Source organism: Salmo salar, chromosome ssa14 (genome assembly GCF_905237065.1).
Source record: "Salmo salar chromosome ssa14, Ssal_v3.1, whole genome shotgun sequence".
In the NCBI taxonomy this organism is placed as follows: domain Eukaryota; kingdom Metazoa; phylum Chordata; class Actinopteri; order Salmoniformes; family Salmonidae; genus Salmo; species Salmo salar.
The window spans coordinates 38,104,867-38,129,647 of NC_059455.1; the positions used below are offsets into that span (position 1 = coordinate 38,104,867).

The following is a 24,781-nucleotide window of genomic DNA, read 5'->3' on the forward strand; positions in this document are numbered from 1 at the left end:
TACACACAATAGCCCATAATGACAAAGTAAAAACATATTTTTGGACAGTTTTGCAAATATATTGAAAATGAAATACAGAAATATCTCATTTACATACAGTACCAGTCAAAAGTTTGGAAACCCCTACTAGTTTTTCTTTATTTTGACTATTTTCTACATTGTAGAATAATAGTGAAGACATCAAAACTATGAAATAACACATATGGAATCACGTAGTAACCAAAAAAGTGTTAAACAAATCAAAATATATTTTATATTTGAGATTCTTCAAAGTAGCCACCCTTTGCCTTGATGACAGCTTTGCACACTCTTTTGTGTGTAGGCTAGTGAGAAAAAAACTACATGTAATCTATTTTAAATTCAGGCTGTAACACAACAAAATGTGGAAAAAGTCAAGGGGTGTGAATACTTTCTGAAGGCACTGTATATCCCTCAATTATTATCCCCAGACAAAGAGAAGTTGTTATCTTCATAGCACTGAATCCATCTCCAGTCATGGTAGAGGCGTGAAACAGCAGTGGGTGAGAGCTGTTGTTGAGTACGTGGAGCTGTAGCTCTGTGCAGGGCTGGGGTCAACTTCATTACAATTAGAGAAAAATCATTCATGAAATTAAATGTCTCTACTATTTTCCCTCTGTAAAGTTTTTCATAAAGAATTTCAATAAAATTCTTGAATTGACTGAGTTGAAATGGAGCTGAGCCCAACCCTGCGCCTGATACCTTAGCTAAGAGAGTGTCAGCCAATCTCTCTCATTATTTATGTGTGGCAGTAAGTCAGCTCTTGTTTTATAAAGAGCAATGTGTTGATTGATGCATTGCTGGGTGGATGCCCACATTTCACTGTTTCACCCCTGCAGTGTGGTGTGTGTGTGTGTGTGTGTGTGTTTGCGTATGTGCGTGCGTGCGTGCGTACGTGCGTGCGTGCGTGCGTGCGTGCGTGCGTGCGTGTGGGCCGTGCCGTGCCGTGCCGTGCTGTGCGTGCGTGCGCATACGTGTATGTGAGAGAGGCGGTGAAAGAGAAGTTTGTCCGGATAAGAGCCTCAACTGAATGACTAGTATTGTTGTGCATTACCAAGCATTGGGCAACGTACTCCATAGAGTTACCCAACGTACTCCATTGGGTAACGTACTCCATAGAGTCCAATGCCTTGTAATGTAGTCTATAGAGCCCAATACTTTGTAATGTACTCTATAGAGCCCAATGCTTTGTAATGTACTCTATAGAGCCCAATTCTTTGTAATGTACTCTATAGAGTACATTACAAGGCATTGGACTCTATGGAGTACATTACCAAGCATTGGGCTCTATGGAGTACATTACCAAGCATTGGGCTCTATGGAGTACATTACCAAGCATTGGGCTCTTTGGACTACATTACCAAGCATTGGGCTCTATGGACTACATTACCAAGCATTGGGCTCTATAGAGTACATTACCAAGCATTGGGCTCTATAGAGTACATTCCCAAGCATTGGGCTCTATAGAGTACATTCCCAAGCATTGGGCTCTATAGAGTACATTCCCAAGCATTGGGCTCTATAGAGTACATTCCCAAGCATTGGGCTCTATAGAGTACATTACCAAGTATTGGGCTCTATAGAGTACATTACAAGGCATTGGACTCTATGGAGTACATTACCAACATTTTCTCTATATAGGACTGGTAAATGTGGTAAATGTCTTAGGACACTATGGTCACATGGAAATGCTCAACAATGTTGGGACAACCATTCTAAACAATATAGCACATTGCATTTCATTTGGCACAATGGTCACTGCGCTAAAGCCAGATTGGTGGCATCATTTAGTCTCCTGCTCCTCTGATCCAGCCTTCTCCCCAGTCTACGCTGCTCTGTGGACCATACTTTAGGTGCCAGGTCATTTGTGCCTGCCTGCGTGCATGCGTACATGTGTGTGTGCCCGTGTATGCAACCTATTGCAATCAATATCTCTCTACACCACCTATATAATGTACGGTGTGATTTGCAACTATAGGACTGGTTACTGATTATTCTCTCTTCTCTCTCTCTCCTCTCTTTCTTTCCCTTTCTAGTGCCCGTGCTGTGCTGCCATGACAACCATGGCCCCTCCCCTCACGTTTCTCCTCCTTCTCCTCCGATTGGCTCACAGTTCTTTCCCAGAGGAGCCCGGTCCGCTCAGCTACGCTCCCTTAGAGGGTATGTGTCCTTCTCATTGTGTGTGTGTGTGTGTGTGTGTGTGTGTGTGTGTGTGTGTGTGTGTGTGTGTGTGTGTGTGTGTGTGTGTGTGTGTGTGTGTGTGTGTGTGTGTGTGTGTGTGTGTGTGTGTGTGTGTGTGTGTGTGTTTGCGCACGCATGTATACTGAGTATACAAAACATTAAGGACACCTGCTCTTTCTATGACAGACTGACCAGGTGAATCCAGAAGGATTTTTAATCCTTGAGACAATTGAGACATAGATTGTGTATGTCTGCCATTCAGAGTGTGAATGGGCAAGACAAAAAATGTAAGGGCCTTTGAACAGTGGTAGGTGCCAGTTGCACCGGTTTGAGTCAAGAACTGCAACGCTTCTGAATTTTTCACGCTCAACAGTTTCCCGTGTGTATCAAGAGTGGTCCTCCACCCAAAGGACATCCAGCCAACTTGACACAACTGTGGGAAGCATTGGAGTCAACATGGTTCAGCTTCCCCGTGGAATGCGTTCGACACTTTGTACAGTCCATGCCTTGACGAATTGAGGCTGTCTACTAAAAAGGAATGAATAGACCATTTCATTTTTCACATAAAAATAAGTTCCATTTGCAAAGTATTTCAAGAAACTGGAAAGCATATGAAGCAAGTATTTGTATATTCCACAAGTATTATCAGATTAACTGTTTTGTACAGAAAATTATCAAACTCAAATTACAAATGCTGGTAAACACTCAAATACATTTAGTTTAAAAACAAAATCACAAAAGTGCGCTGGCCCTTTACTAGTCCTGAATTCGCGGACCGATATAGACGTCTTCAGCACGGTCATTATTTTTTGCTCATCCCCCCCATAAAAAAAAACACAGCACCACCTCCAAACTACTTCCTGCGGCTATGGATGCAACTCAATATTAGCAACGTGTTCTTAATGTTTGGTATACTCAGTGTGTGTATGTGTTTCTTTGGCCTGCATGCGTTTGTGTATGTATGGTATCTGTGCTGAATGACCCTTGGTGGATCTCAGTATTCCATCAGGACAGAAAGGTCAGGGGTCACAGCCTTGGTCTGGAGCTGTTTTCACACGAAACAACCGTGTCACAGAGATAGATTGCAGAAGCACTGGGAAATGTGTTTCTCCTTGAGTGTGTGAACAAAAGCTGTAATGCTCTCCCCTCCTCTCCTTTGATTTAATATTATGGAGCTGCAACCTGAGGTCATTGCTTTGTTGCTGTTTTACTGCATATCTGATTGAGCATCAACCTAGTTCAAGGGGAGGGGGGTGTGAGAGGTAGAGAGGTAGAGATGGAGGGAGAGAGCGAGACATGGGAGGACAGAGAGAAAAAGAGAGCGATCGAAGGAGGGAGGAGGTAGATAGTCAGAGAGGTGGAGATGGAAATAGAGAGTGGTGGAGATAGAGAGAGAGAGGGAGTGATGAAAGAGTGAGAGAGATTGAATAGAAGCAGAGGAGAGAGAGAGGGCAGAGCGTTTGGAGATACGTAGATGGATGGATGTGTATTATGTCGCTCCCTGCAGTCAAGGACAATGAGACAGGGGTCCCACTCAATCTCCTGAAGAGGAGTCCGTATGGAGATGTCCCTGTGTCCTCTCCACCTTCCCTGCAGTGTGTCCTGTCCTTCCATACTGTATGTGTCTGATCTATCCTCTCTTCCCCTCCTGCAGTGTGTCCTGCCTGTCCTTCCATACACTATGTGTCTGATCTATCCTCTCTTCCGCCTTTCTCACTTTTTCACTCTTCCCCTCCTAGCTTTTTTTAAAAATCCTTCCCCTGTAATGTAATGATAGAGTATAAACAACCCTTTCTTTTGCTCTCTCGCCCTTCTTCTCAGTGGTGAGGAGGTATCCTGTGTTTGTGGGTAGAGCTCATCGTTCCTCTCAGAGACAGGAGCTGCACATTCAGACAGTGCTCCAGGTCAACCGCACTCTCTACATAGGAGCCAGGTAATAATCAGAAACTGCCTGTACCCTACCGTACACACTGTACACAGTACCCTACCATACACACTGTACACAGTACCCTACCGTACACACTGTACAGAGTACCCTACCGTACACACTGTACACAGTACCCTACCGTACACACTGTACACAGTACCCTACCGTACACACTGTACAGAGTACCCTACCGTACACACTGTACAGAGTACCCTACCGTACACACTGTACACAGTACCCTACCGTACACACTGTACAGAGTACCCTACCGTACACACTGTACAGAGTACCCTACCGTACACACTGTACACAGTACCCTACCGTACTCACTGTACACAGTACCCTACCGTACACACTGTACAGAGTACCCTACCGTACACACTGTACAGAGTACCCTACCGTACACACTGTACACAGTACCCTACCGTACACACTGTACACAGTACCCTACCGTACACACTGTACAGAGTACCCTACCGTACACACTGTACAGAGTACCCTACCGTACACACTGTACAGAGTACCCTACCGTACACACTGTACACAGTACCCTACCGTACACACTGTACACAGTATATAATTGTTTCATGATCAAATACACTGTAAAAGACTGAAAACGTCTTTGTTTTTCTCCTGTTGTCTGTGTTTGTAAAACAGAGATGATCTATACAGAGTGGAGCTGGACAATATGTCAGGGGATGAAATCTTCTACAGCAAGGTGAGACAGACAGACAGACAGACAGACAGACAGACAGACAGACAGACAGACAGACAGACAGACAGACACACAGACAGACAGACAGACAGACAGACAGATAGGCAGACTAAGTGTATGACCTCACTGATGTAACAAACACCTCTGATTAAATCACTGATGTAACAAACACCTCTGATTAAATCACTGATGTAACAAACACCTTTGATTAAATCACTGATGTAACAAACACCTCTGATTAAATCAGATCCCAGTATGATTGTAACCCTCTGGTCATGTCATTTTGTGGTCCTCTGCTAGAAGCGGACGTGGGAATCCAATAAGAATGACATTCGAGTCTGCAGGATGAAGGGCAAACATGAGGTTAGTTCCCATCTCTAGCCCAGAGGGCAGCGTATGTCAGTGGTTACTCACAGAAAAAAAACTTGACTACAGTGTGTTGTTGGGGGTGCTGTGGGGTTATCCATTCTAGTAATCCCAATGACATGTCCTGCAGTGAGAATGTGATACCTGCAACTGATCTGAGTGATGAGTATGGGGTGATACGATCAGTGAATAATGGAGGCCTAAGAGATAAAGGAGAGAGGGAGGATAGAAAGAGAAATATTTTACTTTTATCTGTCTTATTGGCAGAGAGGGAAGAAAGAAAGAGAGAGAGTGAGGGGGAAGAGAAGAAGAGAGAGAGTGAGGGGAAGAGAAGACAGAGAGAAAGAGAGTGAGGGGAAGAGAAGAAGGCAGAGAGAGAGTGAGTGAGAGGGAAGAGAAGAAGAGAGTGAGGGGGAAGAGAAGAAGTGGGGGAGGAGGAGAGAGAATCGAGGGAGAGAGGGAGATAATGAGATGGCGGTGTCACACAGCCCTGGGGTAGACCATGGAAATCAGGATGGAAGGGAGGGAGGGAGATAGGGAGAGAGAGGGAGAGAGCAATCAGTGGAGTAAGCACTTGAGATATATAAATAGAGGTAGAAGACCAAACAGTCACAGATAAAAGGAGAGATAGAGAGACAGATTGGAGGTAAAGAGGAAGAGCGTGGGAGAGAGAAAGAGTTGTGTGACATTAAGGTTGACAGATGAAAGGGAAAGAAAGAAAAAGAGAAAGTAACAACATCAAAGGTGTTTGACATCAAAAGTGGAGAGAGACAAAGACAGACAGAGTTGAGTTTTTATAAAAAACTTTATTTTATACTTAATAATGAACACAAATAATGGCACACTGTGACTTTTCAGAAATTAAGCAACAAATGTGTCATTCCTAAATAAAAATAAATTTAATTAAAAAACATATACGTTCAACTCATTTCATTGACAAAAAATAGTTTCCCCTCCTCCACAAAACAAACCGCTCCTTCATAAGCCCACTTCTCCTCAAACAATGGGAGATGTTTTACAGCCGAGAAGAACTCAAAATACACTTTTATGCTCACTTTGACTAATCCTTTAAAAACACATCTTACAACCTGCTCATAACCCCTGTGTGTCTATTTTATGTTTCCTACTCAGAAAAATGGCCATCTTAGCTTGTCCCTGTCATGTGTGCGCCCTCTCCGGCCTCTAAGTCACCAGGCTACTCGTTATGGCGCACACCTGTCACCATCGTTACACACACCTGCGCGTCATCAGACTCACCTGGACTCCATCACTTCCCTGATTACCTTCCCTATATATGTCATTCCCTTTGTTTCCTTCCCATGTCTGTGCATTGTTCGTGGTTTCTTGTTTTGTATTATGTTATGTTTATTTATTAAAACACTCACTCCCTGAACTTGCTTCCCAACTCTTAGCGCACATCGTTACAGTCCCCCCAAAATGTTTTAACAGTTGACATTTTCTTTGTTGCTTACTATAGTGAAACCCCAAAATAAAAACAGTGTTATTGAAAATCTCCCCTACAGCTGTAAACAAAGACTCCAGTATTTCAAAGAGGCTTTATCCTCTCACACTCCATAAAACAGTGAAACATTTTTTCTCTTATGTTACAAAAAGGACATCCATCTCCAATATCTGAGTTAATAACAGATACAAAAGCATTAACTGCAATGATGCCATGCAAAACCCTCCATTGCATGTCACTAGTGGCCTTTTGTAACGGTGGCTTGTACAGTGCTCTCCATGCTGGCTTTACCTTGTCATCAAGGCCCAGTTTTACCCTCCAAGGAGTGTCTTTTCTATGTTTCAATTTATCTTTATTCAAATCCTTGACACACCCCTTATATAAAAGTATTTTCCGTTCACCTCATCCAAACCCACCTCTTCCAACCCTCTCAAATCCAGTAATAACACCTTTCTTTCTGACTCTGGGATGTTGGGTGTAATCCCTAGTCTTGGAAATGGGACTTATTCATCTTGTGCCATCTTCTTATGATTATTAAGCATACACCACTCTTCTACTGACAGAGCCTTCCTGCAGCTTTCCAGCAGTTGTCCGACAATTCTTTCCGACCTCACCCCCAAATATTCAGCCACCCGTCAGCACTACATTAAGGTGGGCCCAGCCATGGCCATACATCACTGGGGAAAGCTGCCTGCCATCCAGGACCTCTACACCAGGCGGTGTCAGAGGAAGGCCCTAAAAATTGGACCCCAGCCACCCCAGTCATAGACTGTTCTATCTGCTACCGCATGGCAAGCAGTACCGGAGTGCCAAGTTTAGGACAAAAATGGTTACCCGGACTATTTGCATTGTGTGCCCACCCCCCCAACCCCTCTTTTACGCTGCTGCTACTCTCTGTTTATCTTATATGCATAGTCACTTTAACTATACATCCATGTACATACTACCTCAATTGGCTCGACCAACCAGTGCTCCCGCACATTGGCTAACCGGGCTATCTGCATTGTGTCCCGCCACCCACCACCTGTCAACCCCTCTTTTACACTACTGCTACTCTCTGTTCATCATATATACATAGTCACTTTAACCATACCTACATGTACATACTACCTCAATAAGCCTGACTAACTGGTGTCTGTATATAGCCTTGCTACTGTTATTTTCAAATGTCTTTTTACTGTTGTTTTATTTCTTTACTTACCTACAAACACACACACACACACACCTTTTTTTTGCACTATTGGTTAGAGCCTGTAAGTAAGCATTTCACTGTAAGGTCTACTACACCTGTTGTATTCGGCTCATGTGACAAATAAACGTTGATTTGATTTGATTTGAAAAGGAGCACTCAAGCCACCGTTAAATTTCAGCACACTTTCAATGTCACCATATATCACCCTGATCATGGCAATAAAACCAGAGCTGAAACCAAACGCCTCAAAAGTGTGCCATAAGTATTGATGGTCAAATGCCTTTTCCTGATCAATTGAAATTAGACCAGCATCCAACCCAATAGCCCTAGAGACGTCCAGAACATCCAGAATCAGGGAATGTAGAACTGGTCCGTATGATTTGCCCCATCACCTCCCTCAGCCTGTTGGCCAAAGCCTTGGATAGGATCTTATAATCACAAGAAAGCCACCGGCCTCCAGTTCCTCACCCCCCTAGGGTCATCCTTTTTTGGCAATAGCGTGAGGACAGCCCTCCTGCAGCTTATCGGTAGTAACCTTCCGGTCAAAATATTGTTAACTACTGCTAGCCAATCCTCTTCCAACATGGCCCAAAAAGACAAAAAAAGTACGCGGGAAGCCCATCAATGCCTGATGCCCTTCAATTTTCCATGCCTTTTTATGCAATGTATAGCTCCTGCAAAGACAGTGGTTGCTCTAGCTCAATCTGAGCTTCTGCAGCCACCTGTGGGAGCCCATGTAACGGCTGTGGTCGGAAGAAGACCAAGGTGCAGCGGAGTTAGTGTTCATCTTGACATTTAATTCAAACAAAGAGAACATTATACAAAAAAACAGGAAAACCGACAGCCAAACAGTACTGACAGGAAACACACTGAACAGAAACAATTACCCACAAAACCCAAAGGAAAAAAATGCTCCTTATGTGTGACTCCCAATCAGCAACAACGAGCTTCAGCTGTGCCTGATTGGGAGCCACACACAGCCCAAAACAAAGAAATACAAAAACATAGAGAAAGGAACATAGAACGCCCACCCAATGTAACACCCTGGCCTAACCAAAATAAAGAACAAAAAAACCCTCTCTATGGCCAGGGCGTTACAGCCCATCAATGAACTGCTGTGTCACTGTTTTATCCTCTTTGTACTCACACTTGTTCTTGTCCAACAGCTGATTTGAGGCATTGAATAATTATTCTTTGTCCATCATTTCTCTCTAAACCATTTCATAAATTCCCTGAACTTACTTCTCACCAATGCCCCTGTGCTCTGATACTCAGCAGGTCTGCCAATGCGTATTTTTTCTCTCGAAGGCCTGAGTGTGGCCTCGATCTCCTGTGGTCTCAACCAACGTCGGGAGTTCCTCTATTTCAGACTCTAGGGAGTTCATTGATCTGGTGATGTCTCTGGTGACATTCATCGTGTACTGTTTACAGAATTGTTGAATCTGGATTTTCCCTATATCCCACCACTGTTGAAAGGATACAAAACTGGCCCTTTGTGACCTCCACCTCTCCCAGAAAAAACTAAAACATTTCCTGAAGTGAGCATCACTCAATAAAGTTATATTAAAATGCCAGTATGCACTTTGGGGTTTTACAGCATTAATTAACACCACCTCTGTAATTAAACGTCACTGCCTGGTATGGCAACTGCTCGGCCTCCGAATGCAAGGCACTACAGAGGGTAGTGCGAACGGCCCAGTACATCACTGGGGCCAAGCTTCCTGCCAACCAGGACCTCTATACCAGGCGGTCTCAGAGGAAGGCCCTAAAAATTGTCAAAGACTCCAGCCAACCTAGTCATAAACTGTTCTCTCTGCTACCTTACGGCAAGCGGTACTGGAGCGCCAAGTCTAGGTCCAAGAGGCTTCTAAACAGCTTCTACCCCCAAGCCATAAGACTCCTGAACATCTAGTCAAATGGCTACCCAGACTATTTGCATTGCCCCTCTCCCCTCCCCATACCACTGCCACTCTCTGTTGTCATCCATGCATAGTCACTTTAATAACTCTACCTACATGTACATACTACCTCAACTAACCGGTACCCCCTCTGTATATATTGTTATTTTACTGCTGCTCTTTAACTACTTGTTACTTTTATCTCTTATCCGTATTTTTTTTAAACTGCACTGTTGGTTAGGGGCTTGTAAGTAAGCATTTCACTGTAAGGTCTACACCTGTTGTATTCTGCGCATGTGACAAATACAGCTTGATTTGATAAACAATGATCAGAAAATCCCACTGGGGTTATTACACTTGATTTACAGACCTGAGATTGATGCTCAAAACAATAAAACCTATCTAACCTGGTCAGAGAGATGGTGTTCTCTCTCACATTAGACCATGTGTTCTGTCTCCTACCTCCATGTTGGCTCCAAACATCACACAGTGTTACAATAAAACCTATCTAACCTGGTCAGAGAGATGGTGTTCTCTCTCACATTAGACCATGTGTTCTGTCTCCTACCTCCATGTTGGCTCCAAACATCACACAGTGTTACAATAAAACCTATCTAACCTGGTCAGAGAGATGGTGTTCTCTCTCACATTAGACCATGTGTTCTGTCTCCTACCTCCATGTTGGCTCCAAACATCACACAGTGTTACAATAAAACCTATCTAACCTGGTCAGAGAGATGGTGTTCTCTCTCACATTAGACCATGTGTTCTGTCTCCTACCTCCATGTTGGCTCCAAACATCACACAGTGTTACAATAAAACCTATCTAACCTGGTCAGAGAGATGGTGTTCTCTCTCACATTAGACCATGTGTTCTGTCTCCTACCTCCATGTTGGCTCCAAACATCACACAGTGTTACAATAAAACCTATCTAACCTGGTCAGAGAGATGGTGTTCTCTCTCACATTAGACCATGTGTTCTGTCTCCTACCTCCATGTTGGCTCCGCCAAATATCACACAGTTCATGCATTACAATAAGGCATTTTTTAAAAGTCTTTGAGGCTTTGTGGTTTCTATCTAAATCACTGACCGTTAAGTGCAGTTAAAATCCCCAGCAAGAAATACATGATCCTTAGTGTTACATTTCTCAATGGTGTTTGATAATGTCTCTATAAAACATACCCTCTCAACTAATGTATTAAACATATAGCGATGTTTTCATACCTCACTCTAACTTTTAATAACCTCCCCTCAACTATCTCTTCAACCTCATATGACAAAGGCAAAAACCCTTCTGAGTACAAGATAGCCACACCCCGACTTTTTGAGCTTCTATGACTACACACCACTGCTCCCCTCCACACACTCCTTTTGCCACATAACTTCATTTTCAATATTACTATGCGTTTCTTGTAGAAAACTTCCCTTACACTTCATTAAGTCATACTGTCGCCCCATTTACGTTCAAAGAAGAAATCTTAAAACTGCTCATGGCTGAGAAAAAAAAATACGGAGGAAGAGACAGAAAACGTCTCTTTGCAGAGTTAAGGCTGCGACTGAACTCTTTCATTTCCTTTAGATTTTAAGTCACTTGTCACTCTCGTGACTCTCGTGACAACTTTCTTGAGTCCACCGATTTCAGGGTTTGTCAAACCTCCCCCCGTATCAATGTCTACCTTCATCACCTCTTAAATTCTTCCTCTTAATCCTGGGTACTTTGAAAACAGCTGCTTCATTTTTCCATTGTTTCAATCTCCTCTTGAACTCCACTTTCATTTTCCAGCACCGACTCAGCGAACCCAATCGCAGTCGCAGTCTCACCGGCTATTTACCCTCCCTTTTTACTCTGATCCACCACAATTTCCCCCGTAGCCACACCGCTCTCCTTTCCTACTTTTCCAACAAAATCTACCCACCTTCTCCCTTCACTTGAACCCTTGGCATGTTCATCCCTTCGCGATGGTGCATTAGCTGCTACCGGGCTCTGCGCGCTCGTTCTCAGGACAATAACGTACCAAATGCCTCTCTTCCGCAGCCAAAACGTTTCATTTATTTAGTAGAAGCGTATAACACAATCAAATCTGTGAATCTTAAAACTGAAAGCTAAATTCAGTTTGTCAGTATCCTTCTTTAAAATCATGTGCACTTGTCTCCTATGAGACACGACATGTTTCAGCAAAGGAGATTTGCATCCAAGAAATAACCATTTTTATTGTAGATACAAGTTGACCATGACGAGATAACTCGCTCCAACACTTAATCTCTAACAAATGGTGGCACGTTTGAAAGTTTAACTTTCTTCGCCGGATTCATAAGAGGAAATAACGACGTCTGTGTATCCCGCAATACAACACCACTCTCAACTGTCGTATTCACCTTTTCAGTGGAATCTAAGAATATCAATACACTTGAGGCTGATTTTATGCTATTTTACCCAATGCTAGCGCCAACAGCTGAGCTCCGTTCTTCCACCGAACATCCTGGCGTAGCAGGAATCTTTACTCCATGCCGCCAACTATGTTTTTCAAAACCCAACCCTCCACGAGTGACCATTGCAACCAGCCCCACACGCTGGTTGTGCCTTCGAGAAAAACAACCTCAACTATCACACCCCCCCATACATACTTAGTGACTGTGAGACAAAGATAACCTTAAAACAACTAAAGTAATCAATAGATGTATACACACTGGGACGGCAGGTAGCCTAGTGTGTTGGACTAGTAACCGAAAGGTTGCTGGATCGAATCCCCGAGCTGACAAGGTGAAAATCTGTCCTTTTGCCCTTGTGCAAGGCAGTTAACCCACTGTTCCCCGGGCGCCCGAAGACGTAGATGTCGACTATGGCAGGCCCCCGCACCTCTCTGATTCAGAGGGGTTGGGTTAAATGCGTAAGACGCATTCAGTTGTACAGCTGACTAGGTATCCCCCTTTCCTTTCCCAATAGAGTGAACAAAAATTCAGTCGCTCCTGCTTCCTTGACTCATATAGCCATAATATGGCATTTGAAATGTCTATATTTTTTGGATCTTCTGAGTGTAATGTTTACTGTTAACTTGTATTGTTTATTTCACTTTTGTTTATTAACTACTTCACTTACTTTGGCAATGTTAACATATGTTTCCCATGCCAAGAAAGCCCTTAAATTGAATTGAGAGAGAGAGACTAGAGAACATGGAGAGATTCTTCTAGCTCCCATGATGAACCCCATGGGAACTCCTAAAGAGGGAATGTTGTGGTGAGTCATTTGGTGAGTCATGCTAGAAGATGTGTAGTTATACAGTACACCGAGATACAGCTGAACAGTGTGTTGTGTGTCATTTCCTTAAGGCTTTCCTGAGTGGTTGTTTTCACTTAAGCCATGGCTTAGTTCAGCCCAGCTCAGCATACTGAATTCCAGCCATGAAGTTAACCAGACCAGTTCTATAGCCTATGTAACGGGGTGTGCTGCTAACAGCTCCATACTGGGCTTAAACCAGTGATCCTCTGCTTCACAACACATGTGACAGCCCTCCTTGACAACATGCAAACGGATTGAGCCATACAAAAGGCACCCCTTGAATAGCTCCATCGGCAAGTGAGCTTTCGGTATATTCTTAACTCTGTTACATGTATCTACACTAAGGAGTATTTATTCATTACTTTTGTCATATGGATATGACATTAAACTAATTTCTCTGCCTAACCCTTTGAGGAGTGGGTTTGAAAGATAAACACACGTGTATGCACACACACACACTTACAGTACTTCTCTGACACTCCCGTCATTTCTCATCCTTTCTTATCTCTTTCTTCAGGAGGAGTGTCGTAACTTCATCAAGGTGTTGTTGAGTCAACATGAAGGACTGTTTGTGTGTGGAACCAATGCCTTCAACCCTTTGTGTGCCAACTACACTGTGAGTATCTGTCTATTGAAATCAATTCAATTAAGCTTTATTGGCATGTGTGTACGTGTTCATATGGACAATTGTGTGTGTAACAGAGAGACTCTTTGGAGATGGTGGGAGAGACGGTCAGTGGGATGGCTCGGTGCCCGTATGACCCCAGACACGCCAACGTGGCTCTGTTTGCAGGTACAGTAGTTTCTAACTTTCATTATTTTTCAATATATTAGGAAGTAATGACATAGGTATTTTTACTAGGACTGTAATGTTCAGGGGAAATCATTCAGATGGAAAATCAATCTAGACTGGAGCTGTGAGGAGGAACTTGACTGTGCTTGTACTCATGATAAATACATGTTCTGTGTGTTCTCTCTTTCTCTCTCTCTCTCTTTCTCTTTCTCTCTGTCTCACTCTCTTGCTCTCCCTGTCTCTGTCTCTCTCTCTTTTTTGCTCTCTCTGTCTCTCTCTCTTGCTCTCTCTGTCTTTCTCTCTCTTTCTCTCCCTGTCTCTTTCTCTCTCTCTCTCTCTCTCTCTTACTCTCTCTCTCTCTCTCTCGCTTTCTCTTTCCCTCTGTCTATCTCTTTCTCTCTCTCAGAGGGCAGTCTCTTCACTGGTACTGTAACAGACTTCCTGGCGATTGATGCTGTGATCTATCGTAGCCTAGGCGACAGCCCCGCTCTCCGCACCGTCAAACACGACTCCAAATGGTTCAGAGGTACACTGAGATGACGTGCTTGCATGTGAGTGAATGGGCCGAACACTTCTCCAGAGGTGAAGAACTCCCAATGTTTCCTTAGATCACATAAACACTGCAGGGTAACCCAAACACTCTACCTTTCCTACCTAAATCCTTATATTCTAGGAATGGATACATTAAAGCGGTATGGACTAGCTATAATTCAGGTGCGGGCCAATTGTTTCTTGAGTGGATGGTTGGGGGGCCGGAACATAATAAAATGTAGATTGCAAATTCACCGCAAGAAGGCCAAACAGATATAATTTCTGACAAAAACATAATCATTTCACACCTTGCTTACATTTGTGTACGATCACATACAGTGCCTTCAGAAAGTATTCACACCTGTTGACCTATTCCACATTTTGTTGTGTTAATACCACATTATGTTGTGTTACTGTCTGATTTTTTTTTTGTTTATTCTCACTCATCTACACACAATACCCCATAACTACAAAGTCAAAACATGTTTTAGAAATGTTAGCAAAATAATTGCAAATTAATTACATAAATATCTCATTTACATACAGTTGAAGTCGGAACTTTACATACACCTTAGACAAATACATTTAAACTCAGTTTTTTAAATTCCTGACATTTAATCCTAGTAAAAAGTCCCTGTATTAGGTCAGTTAGGATCACCACTTTATTTTAAGAATGTGAAATGTCAGAATAATAGTAGAGAGTGATTTATTTCAGCTTTTATTTCTTTCATCACATTCCCAGTGGGTCAGAAGTGTACATACACTCAATTAGGATTTGGTAGCATTGCATTTAAATTGTTTATCTTGTGTCAAATGTTTCGGGTAGCCTTCCACAAGCTTCCCACAATAAGTTGGGTGAATTTTGGCCCCTTCCTCCTGGCAGAGCTGGTGTAACTGAGTCAGGTTTTTAGGCCTCCTTGCACACACTTGCACACACGTTTTCAGTCCTGCCCACACATTTTCTATGGGATTGAGGTCAGGACATTGTGATGGACACTCCAATACCTTGCCTTTGTTGTCCTTAAGCCATTTTGTCACAACTTTGGAAGTATGCTTGGGATCATTGTCCATTTGGAAGACCCATTTGCGACCAAGCTTTAACTTCCTGACTGATGTCTTGAGATGTTGCTTCAATATAGCCACATAATTGTCCTGCCTCGTGATGCCATCTATTTTGTGAAGTGCACCAGTCCCTCCTGCGGCAAAGCACCCCCACAACATGATGCTGCCACCCCTGTGCTTCACTGTTGGGATGGTGTTCTTTGGCTTGCAAGCCTCCCCCTTTTTCCTCCAAACATAACGATGGTCATTATGGCCAAACAGTTCTATTTTTGTTTCATCAGACCAGAGGACATTTCTACAAAAAGTACGATCTTTGTCCCCGTGTGCAGTTGCAAACCGTAGTCTGGCTTTTTCATGCCGGTTTTGGAGCAGTCAAATCAAATTTATTTATATAGCCCTTCGTACATCAGCTGATATCTCAAAGTGCTGTACAGAAACCCAGCCTAAAACCCCAAACAGCAAGCAATGCATGTGAAAGAAGCACGGTGGCTAGGAAAAACTCCCTAGGAAAAACTCCCTAGAAAGGCCAAAAACCTAGGAAGAAACCTAGAGAGGAACCAGGCTATGAGGGGTGGCCAGTCCTCTTCTGGCTGTGCAGGGTGGATATTATAACAGAACATGGTCAAGATGTTAAAATGTTCATAAATGACCAGCATGGTCAAATAATAATAATCATAGTAGTTGTCGAGGGTGCAACAAGCACGTCCGGTGAACAGGTCAGGGTTCCATAGCCGCAGGCAGAACAGTTGAAACTGGTGCAGCAGCACGGCCAGGTGGACTGGGGACAGCAAGGAGTCATCATGCCAGGTAGTCCTGAGGCATGGTCCTAGGGCTCAGGTCCTCCGAGAGAAAGAAAGAAAGAGAGAATTAGAGAGAGCATATTTAAATTCACACAGGACACCGGATAAGACAAGAGAAATACTCCAGATGTAACAGACTGACCCTAGCCCCCCGACACATAAACTACTGCAGCATAAATACTGGAGGCCCCGGCCATGGAGCTGGGTTGGCCGCCATGCCTGGACTGGGCACTGGCGCAGAGGTAGACTCCGGCCCCGGAGTGGGACTGGACGCCATGCCTGGACTGGGCCCCGGCGCAGAGGAAGGCTCCTGCCATGGAGCGAGACTGGACACCGTGCCTGGACTCTCCGGACTGTTGACCGTCACTGGAGGCTCCGGCCTGTTGACCGTCACTGGAGGCTCCGGCCCGTTGACCGTCACTGGAGGCTCCGGACTGTGAACCGTCGCTGGAAGCTCTGGACTATGAACCGTCACTGGAGGTTCCGGGCTGTAGAGGCGCACTGGAGGCCTAGTGCGTGGAGCCGGCACAGGACGTACCGGGCTGGGGATGAGCACTGGAGGCCTGGTGCGTGGAGCTGGCACAGGTGGCACCGGACTGGTGACACACACTTCAGGGCGAGTGCGGGGAGCAGGCACAGGACGTACCGGACTGGGGAGGCGCACTTGAGGCCTGGTGCCTGGAGCCGGCACAGGTGGCACTGGACTGGTGACACGCACTTCAGGGCGAGTGCGGGGAGCTGGCACAAGACGTACCGGACTGGGGAAGCGCACTGGAGGCCTGGTGCGTGGAGCCAGCACAGGTAACACTGGACTGTTTACACGCACTTCAGGAAGGGTGCGGGGACCTGGCACAGGATGTACCGGACTGGTGTCACGCTCTTCAGCACGCCTGTGCTGCAGCATACTCCTCGCCAAAGTCATTCTCCGATAACCCTCCTCACACTGCTCCATCAACTCCCAGGCGGGCTCTGGCTCTCTCCTTGGCTGGGCCGACCACCCCCCCCCAAAAACATATTGGGGTTTCTATGGCCGCGGTCCCCGGCGTCGTCGCTGTCCTTCCTGCATCCTCTGCGACTCCCGCCGAGGAAGGGTCTCGTGTCCTCCCATGATCTCCTCCCTTGTCCAAAACTCCTTTACTTCATGAACACACTGCTTGGTCCTTGTGTGGTGGGATATTCTGTCACGATTGTGAGGAGAGACGGACCAAGGCACAGCGTGATTGGAGTTCCACATCTTTATTTTAGTGAAACTTAAACAAACCAAGAAACAAACAACGGCCGTGAAGTACCGTAGTGCTACACACACTCACTCAAAACAATATCCCACAAAACACAGGTGGGAAAAAGGCTACCTAAATATGATCCCCAAATAGAGGCAACTAATTGGGAACCATACAAGTCACCAACATAGAAATACAATGACTAGAACACCCCCCCTAGTCACGCTCTGACCTAAACACCATAGAGAACCAAAGGCTTGACACTCAGGAATATTCAGTGTCTTCTTGGTAATCAACTCCAGTGTAGATTTGACCTTGTGTTTTAGGTTATTGTCCTGCTGAAAGGTGAATTCATCTCCCAGTATCTGGAGGAAAGCAGACTGAAACAGGTTTTCCTCTAGGATTTCCCCCAAACATAACACTTTGTATTCAGGACAAAAATCTAACTGCTTTGCCACATTTTTTATAGTATTACTTTAGTGCCTTGTTGCCTTCCCTGTGGCTCAGTTGGTAGAGCATGGTTTGTGCAACGCCAGGGTTGTGGATTCAATTCCCACGGGGGGCCAGTACAAAAAAAGGAAAAAAGAAATGTTGAAATGTATGCATTCACTACTGTAAGTCGCTCTGGATAAGAGCATCTGCTAAATGACTAAAATGTAAAAAAAAATGTAAATGTCTAACAGGTTGCATGTTTTTGAATAATTTTATTCTGTTCAAGCTTCCTTCTTTTCACTCTGTAATTTAGGTTAGTAGTGTGGAGTAACTTCAATGTTGTTGATCCATCCTCAGTTTTCACCTATCACAGCCTTTAAACTCTGTAACTGTTTTAAAGTCACCATTGGCCTCTAGCTGAATTCCCTGAGCGGATTCCTTCCTCTCCGGCAACTGAGTTAGGAAGGACACCTGTATCTTTGTGTAATTAATAACTTCACAATGCTCAAATGAATATTCAATGTCTGGTTTATTATTTTTACCCATCTGGCAGTAGCTTCTCTCTTCATTGCGAGGCATTGGAAAACCTCCCTGGTCTTTGCGGTTTAATCTGTGGTTGAAATGCACTGCTCAACTGAGGAGTACAGAGATGAGGCATTCATTCAAAAATCATGTTAAACACTATTATTACACACAGAGTGAGTCCATGCAATTTATTATGTGACTTGTTAAGCACATTTTTACTCCTGAACTTATTTAGGGTTGACATAACAAAGGGGTTCAATACTTATTCACTCAAGACATTTCAGATTTTCATTTAATTTCATAATTCATTTTAGAAAATGTATGAAAATATGATTCCACTTTGACATTTTGGGGTATTGTGTGTAGGCCAGTGACAAAAAAACAAATCAAAATTTAATCAAGAAAATGTGGAAAAAGTCAAGGGGTATGAGTACTTTCTTGAGGCACTCTCTATAATGCGTGGGAATACATGGGAAAGATTGCCTGGTGTTTTTACAGTATTTTATGTCCAACAATGATTATTATTATTGTAATAAAAAATGTAAATAAAACCCCCAGGCCACTGCCAGTTGGTCAACCCTGCTGTAGGTGCCAGGTTAGATGTACTGTTTTCTGTCAAATCAGAGAGGACGAGACCAACAGATCTAGGACATAAAATCTCCTTCAGAGAAAAACATAGTGTGGAACCCTGGAGGTCAGAGACAGAGATGAATAAATAACTGCTCTGTCCTTGGCACTGATGATAAATTTAACAGGACATGAATGCTGAATGGCTGACCCCAGAGAGCGGTGGACATGCTGATGTGCTGCTTGTTGGTACAGAGGTGTAAATATGGAGCTGTGTTGGTGCTCTCCCTGAGGGATTCATCTGTAGTATGTGTGGAAGGGGTGTGTGTGTGTGTATGTGTGTCTGTGTGTAACGGTCTGTATGTGCGTGCGTGTATGTGTGTATAACGGCGTATACCTGTTCTGTCTCTCAGAGCCCTTCTTTGTGAGTGCAGTTGAGTGGGGGCCTCACGTCTACTTCTTCTTCAGAGAAATGGCCATGGAGTTCCATCACCTGGAAAAGGTATACACACACACACACACACACACACACACACACACACACACACACACACACACACACACACACACACACACACGGAATTCCACCTCCTTGAGGGGATAAGGTGGACAGAGTCCATGGGATTTGCACATTATACAGTGCATTGCCTCGTGTGTGTGTGTGTTCAGGTGATGGTATCTCGTGTGGCGCGGGTGTGCAAAGGGGACATGGGTGGCTCTCAGAGGGTGTTGGAGAAACAGTGGACATCGTTCCTGAAGGCCAGACTGAACTGTTCTGTCCCAGGAGACTCCCACTTCTATTTCAACCTGCTCCACGCCACCAGCCCCATACTCAACATGAACGGCAGAGACGTCATACTGGGACTGTTCTCTACACCGCCCAACAGGTACACACACGTGTACACACGCACACAATCATGCATGAATGCACCCCCCCCCCCCCCCCATTTTCTGATACGTATTTAATCATCTTACCCCCTTTAACCCTCTCTCTCTCTCTCTCTCTCTCTCTCTCTCTCAGTATCCCGGGGTCTGCAGTGTGTGTGTTTGACATGCAGCAGTTGGCCAGGGTGTTTGAGGGAAGATTCAAGGAGCAGAAATCTCCAGAATCCATCTGGACACCCGTGCCTGATGAGCTTGTGCCCAAACCCAGGTATGCAGTACATTGGACTTGTACTGATATTGATTGTGTAACTGACTGGTTCTTCCTGATTCTGATCGTTTTTTGGACCCTCTCCTCTCTCTGTAGGCCGGGTGGCTGTGCGGTACAGGGGTCTCCGTTCAGTTCGTCTAAATCTCTGCCGGATGAAGTGCTGAACTTTGTAAAGACTCATCCCTTGATGGACGAGACCATACCCTTGGTTGGGCACAGACCTTGGGTCGTCAAGACTATGGGCAGGTATGGCTAAGGATACCCATGGCTACCACTGATTGTTCACTGTTTGCCCTACGTTCTGAAATTGAGCTCTCCCCTCTCCCTCCCTCCCTCCCTCCCTCCCTCCCTCCCTCCCTCCCTCCCTCCCTCCCTCCCTCCCTCCCCTCCCCTCCCTCCCTCCCTCCCTCCCTCTCTCTCTCTCTCTCTCTCTCTCTCTCTCTCTCTCTCTCTCTCTCTCTCTCTCTCTCTCTCCCTCTCTATTTCTCTCTCTATTTCTCTCTCTCCCTCCATCTCGCTCTCCAGGTACCAGTTGACAGCAATGGTGGTGGACACAGAGGCTGGTCCCCATAGGAACCATACAGTGTTGTTCCTGGGCTCCACACGAGGGACCGTCCTGAAATTCCTCATCCTCCCCAGCGGAGAAAACTCTCCCACACACAGCAGTGTGTTTCTGGAGGAGGTGGAGGGATTCAACCCTGAGAAGTGAGTACAGGAAGGGAGTTTGGCCACGATCCCTTGTGTTCGCTGCAGTCCGGTGTTTTGTCAGGTCATTATTGAGGAGATTAACTGTTCTACTCACAATGCTTGTTGCTGCATTGTTTTCAAAGTCTCTCTGATCTGATCACCCTGATGTGAATCTCTACATTTCTCTGTTGTAACAATCGAAATCAATGAAAATACTCTAAGGATCTCTTTTTCTCTGTCTCTCTGTATCTGTCTCTCTCTCTCCTTCATCCCTATCACCCTCTCTCCTTCTATCCCTCCCTCCCTTTATCTCTCCCCCTCTATCTCTCCCCCTCCACCCCTCCCTCTATCCCTCTCTCTCTCCCTCCCTCTCTCCCTCTATTTCTCTATCCCTCCCTCCCTCTCTCCTTCTATCCCTCTCCCCGTCTCCTTCCATCCCTCTCTCCTTTCATCCATCCCTCCCTCCCTCAATCTATCCCTCCCCATCTCCCTCTCTCCTTCCCTTCCTCCTTCTGTCCCTCCCTCTCTCTCTCTCACTCCCTCTCTTTCTCTCTCTCTCTGTCTCTCTCTCCCTCTCTCACTGCCCCTCTCCCCCTCTCTCCTTCCTTCCATCCCTCTCTCCTTTCATCCCTCCCTCCCTCCCTCCCTCCCTCCCTCCCTCCCTCCCTCCCTCCCTCCCTCCCTCCCTCCCTCCCTCCCTCCCTCCCTCCCTCCCTCTGTCTCTAGGTGTGGAGAGGACTCTGTCCAGGCCAGACAGTTGTTGTTTCTGTCTCTGGATCGTCCAAGTCACACTCTGCTGCTGGCCTTCCCTTCCTGTCTGGTCAGACTGCCCACAGCACGCTGCCACCTACACTCACGCTGCATGAAGTGAGTAAAACACACACACACACACACACACACACACACACACACACACATACACACACACACACACACACACACACACAGACCATCTCAACCATCTCCATCAGGCTGATCAGATCTCCATGTGTGTGTGTATAGGAGCTGTCTGACCTCCAGAGATCCCTACTGTGGCTGGACCAGAGGCAGCACCTGCTCCTTCCTCAGACCAGGCACACGGTGAGACAGCTCCCCGTAGCTTTATCCAGTTGATTGTGTGTTCAACTGTAGATGTCAGTCTGATCATCTGTTATGTTTGTTCTATTACAGGCTTCCTTTTCATCAAGACAGTGAGTACGGCAACTTCTCCCATCTTGGAGACTGTGATGGTAGGTACCTTTCCTTTACCCTGTAGCTCTGTTCTTTCTTTCAGTCAATTCATGCTCCACCTAATAGCACAATCATACTCCGCCTAATGGCATAATCATGCTCCACCTAGTGTCATTATCATGCTCCACCTAATAGCATAATCATGCTCCACCTAGTGGTATATTCATGCTCCACCTAGTGGCACAATCGTGCTCCACCTAGTGGTATAATCATGTTCCACCTAATGGCATAATCATGCTCCACCTAGTGGCACAATCGTGCTCCACCAATTGTATAATCGTGCTCCACCTAATGGCATAATCATGCTCCACCTAGTGGCATAACCATGCTCCACCTAGTGGCACAATCATGCTCCACCTAGTGGCATAATCATGATCCACCTCGTGGCATATAATCATGCTCCACCCAGTGGAATAATCATGCTCCACCTAGTGGTATAATCATGTTCCACCTAATGGCATAATCATGCTCCACCTAGTGGCACAATCGTGCTCCACCAATTGGTATAATCGTGCTCCACCTAGTGGCATAACCATGATCCACCTCGTGGCATATAATCATGCTCCACCCAGTGGAATAATCATGCTCCACCTAGTGGCACAATCATGCTCCACCTACTGGCATAATCAAGCTCCACCTAGTGGATAATCATGCTCCACCTAGTGGCATAAGCATGCTTAAGCTACTGGCATAATCATGCTCCACCTAATGGTATAAACATACTCCACCTAGTGGCATAATCATGCTCCACCTAGTGGCATAAGCATGCTCCACCTAGTGGCATAAGCATGCTCCACCTAGTGGCATAATCATGCTTCACCTAGTGGCATAATCATGCTCCACCTAGTGGCATAATCAGGCTCCACCTAGTGGCATATTCATGCTCCACCTAGTATATAAGCATGCTCCACCTAGTGGCATAATCATGCTCCACCTAGTGGTATAATCATGCTCCACCTAGTGGCATATTCATGCTCCACCTAGTATATAAGCATGCTCCACCTAGTGGTATAAGCATACTCCACCTACTGGCATAATCATGCTCCACCTACTGGCATAAACATGCTCCACTTAGAGGCATAATCATGCTCCACCTAGTGGCATAAGCATGCTCCACCTAGTGACATTATCATGCTCCACCTAGTGGCATAATCATGATCCACCTAGTGGCATAATCATGCTCCGCCTACTGGCATAATCATGCTCCACTTAGAGGCATAATCATACTCCACCTAGTGGCATAAGCATGCTCCACCTAGTGACATTATCATGCTCCACCTAGTGGCATAATCATGCTCCACCTAGTGACATTATCATGCTCCACCTAGTGGCATAATCATGATCCACCTAGTGGCATAATCATGCTCCACCTAGTGGCATAATCATGCTCCACCTAGTGACATTATCATGCTCCACCTAGTGGCATAATCATGATCCACCTAGTGACATTATCATGCTCCACCTAGTGGCATAATCATGATCCACCCAGTGGCATAATCATGCTCCACCTAGTGGCATAATCATGATCCACCCAGTGGCATAATCATGCTCCACCTAGTGGCATAATCATGGTCCACCCAGTGGCATAATCATGCTCCACCTAGTGGCATAATCATGATCCACCCAGTGGCATAATCATGGTTCACCTAGTGGCATAATCATGCTCCACCTAGTGGCATAATCATGCATTACAAGAGTTTGCGACAGATGTTAAAGGGTCATTTCAATACTGCAACTCGCTGTTGGCGGGGCTCCCTGCCTGTGCCATTAAACCCCTACAACTCATCCAGAACGCCGCAGCCCGTCTGGTGTTCAACCTTCCCAAGTTAGGGTTAGGGTTAGGGTTAGGGTTAGGCTGATTGAGGTAGTATGTACATGTAGATTTGGTTAAAGTGACTATGCATATATGATGAACAACTGGCTTCCAGTTGAAGCTCGTATCTGCTACAAGACCATGGTGCTTGCCTACGGAGCTGTGAGGGGAACGGCACCTCCGTACCTTCAGGCTCTGATCAGTCCCTACACCCAAAGAAGGGCACTGCGTTCATCCACCTCTGGCCTGCTCGCCTCCCTACCTCTGCGGAAGCACAGTTCCCGCTCAGCCCAGTCAAAACTGTTTGCTGCTCTGGCACCCCAATGGTGGAACAAGCTCCCTCACGACGCCAGGACAGCGGAGTCAATCACCACCTTCCGGAGACACCTGAAACCCCACCTCTTTAAGGAATACCTGGGATAGGATTAAGTAATCCTTCTAACCCCCCCCCAAAAAAAGATATAGATGTACTATTGTAAAGTGGTTGTTCCACTGGATATCTTAAGGTGAATGCACCAATTTGTAAGTCGCTCTGGATAAGAGCGTCTGCTAAATTACGTAAATGTAAATGTAAATCTCCAGCACTACCCTAACATCAACATATTTGATAATGGCTGTTTCTATGTTTTGTATTTAAAAGATAGAGAAAGATTAGTGTTTCCAATGACATCATCAACCAATTCGTAGACAACTAGTAGGACATTTTTATTTTTTTTAACCTTTATTTAACTAGGCAAGTCAGTTATGAACAAATTCTTATTTTCAAGGACGGCCTAGGAACAGTGGGTTAACTGCCTTGTTCAGGGGCAGAATGACAGATCTTTACCTTGTCAGCTCGGGGATTCAATTTTGCAACCTTTCGATTACAAGTCCAACACTCTAACCACTAGGCTACCTGCCGCCCAAATGCCTCCTCATAATTGGTTAAAA

General features: G+C 45.2%; 1 protein-coding gene across 3 annotated transcripts in view; it reads left to right on the plus strand.

Annotated features, from left to right (window-relative positions):
• Positions 1–24,781, plus strand: part of LOC106569517 (semaphorin-6B) — a 74,940-nt gene that overhangs the window by 45,356 nt on the left and 4,803 nt on the right. The window contains exons 2-16 of one of the 3 annotated variants that reach the window (XM_014140952.2): positions 2,055–2,178; positions 4,021–4,132; positions 4,784–4,844; positions 5,142–5,204; positions 13,556–13,654; positions 13,741–13,831; positions 14,238–14,357; positions 19,382–19,470; positions 19,638–19,855; positions 19,990–20,121; positions 20,218–20,367; positions 20,647–20,826; positions 21,535–21,675; positions 21,811–21,888; positions 21,979–22,037. In XM_014140952.2, coding sequence (XP_013996427.1) covers positions 2,055–2,178; positions 4,021–4,132; positions 4,784–4,844; positions 5,142–5,204; positions 13,556–13,654; positions 13,741–13,831; positions 14,238–14,357; positions 19,382–19,470; positions 19,638–19,855; positions 19,990–20,121; positions 20,218–20,367; positions 20,647–20,826; positions 21,535–21,675; positions 21,811–21,888; positions 21,979–22,037 — 1,717 coding nt within the window. Of the gene's footprint in view, positions 1–2,054; positions 2,179–4,020; positions 4,133–4,783; positions 4,845–5,141; positions 5,205–5,547; positions 5,587–12,892; positions 12,997–13,555; positions 13,655–13,740; positions 13,832–14,237; positions 14,358–19,381; positions 19,471–19,637; positions 19,856–19,989; positions 20,122–20,217; positions 20,368–20,646; positions 20,827–21,534; positions 21,676–21,810; positions 21,889–21,978; positions 22,038–24,781 lie in introns of those variants that run through there. The other 2 variants (XM_045694343.1, XM_045694342.1) reach the window with 2 other exon arrangements.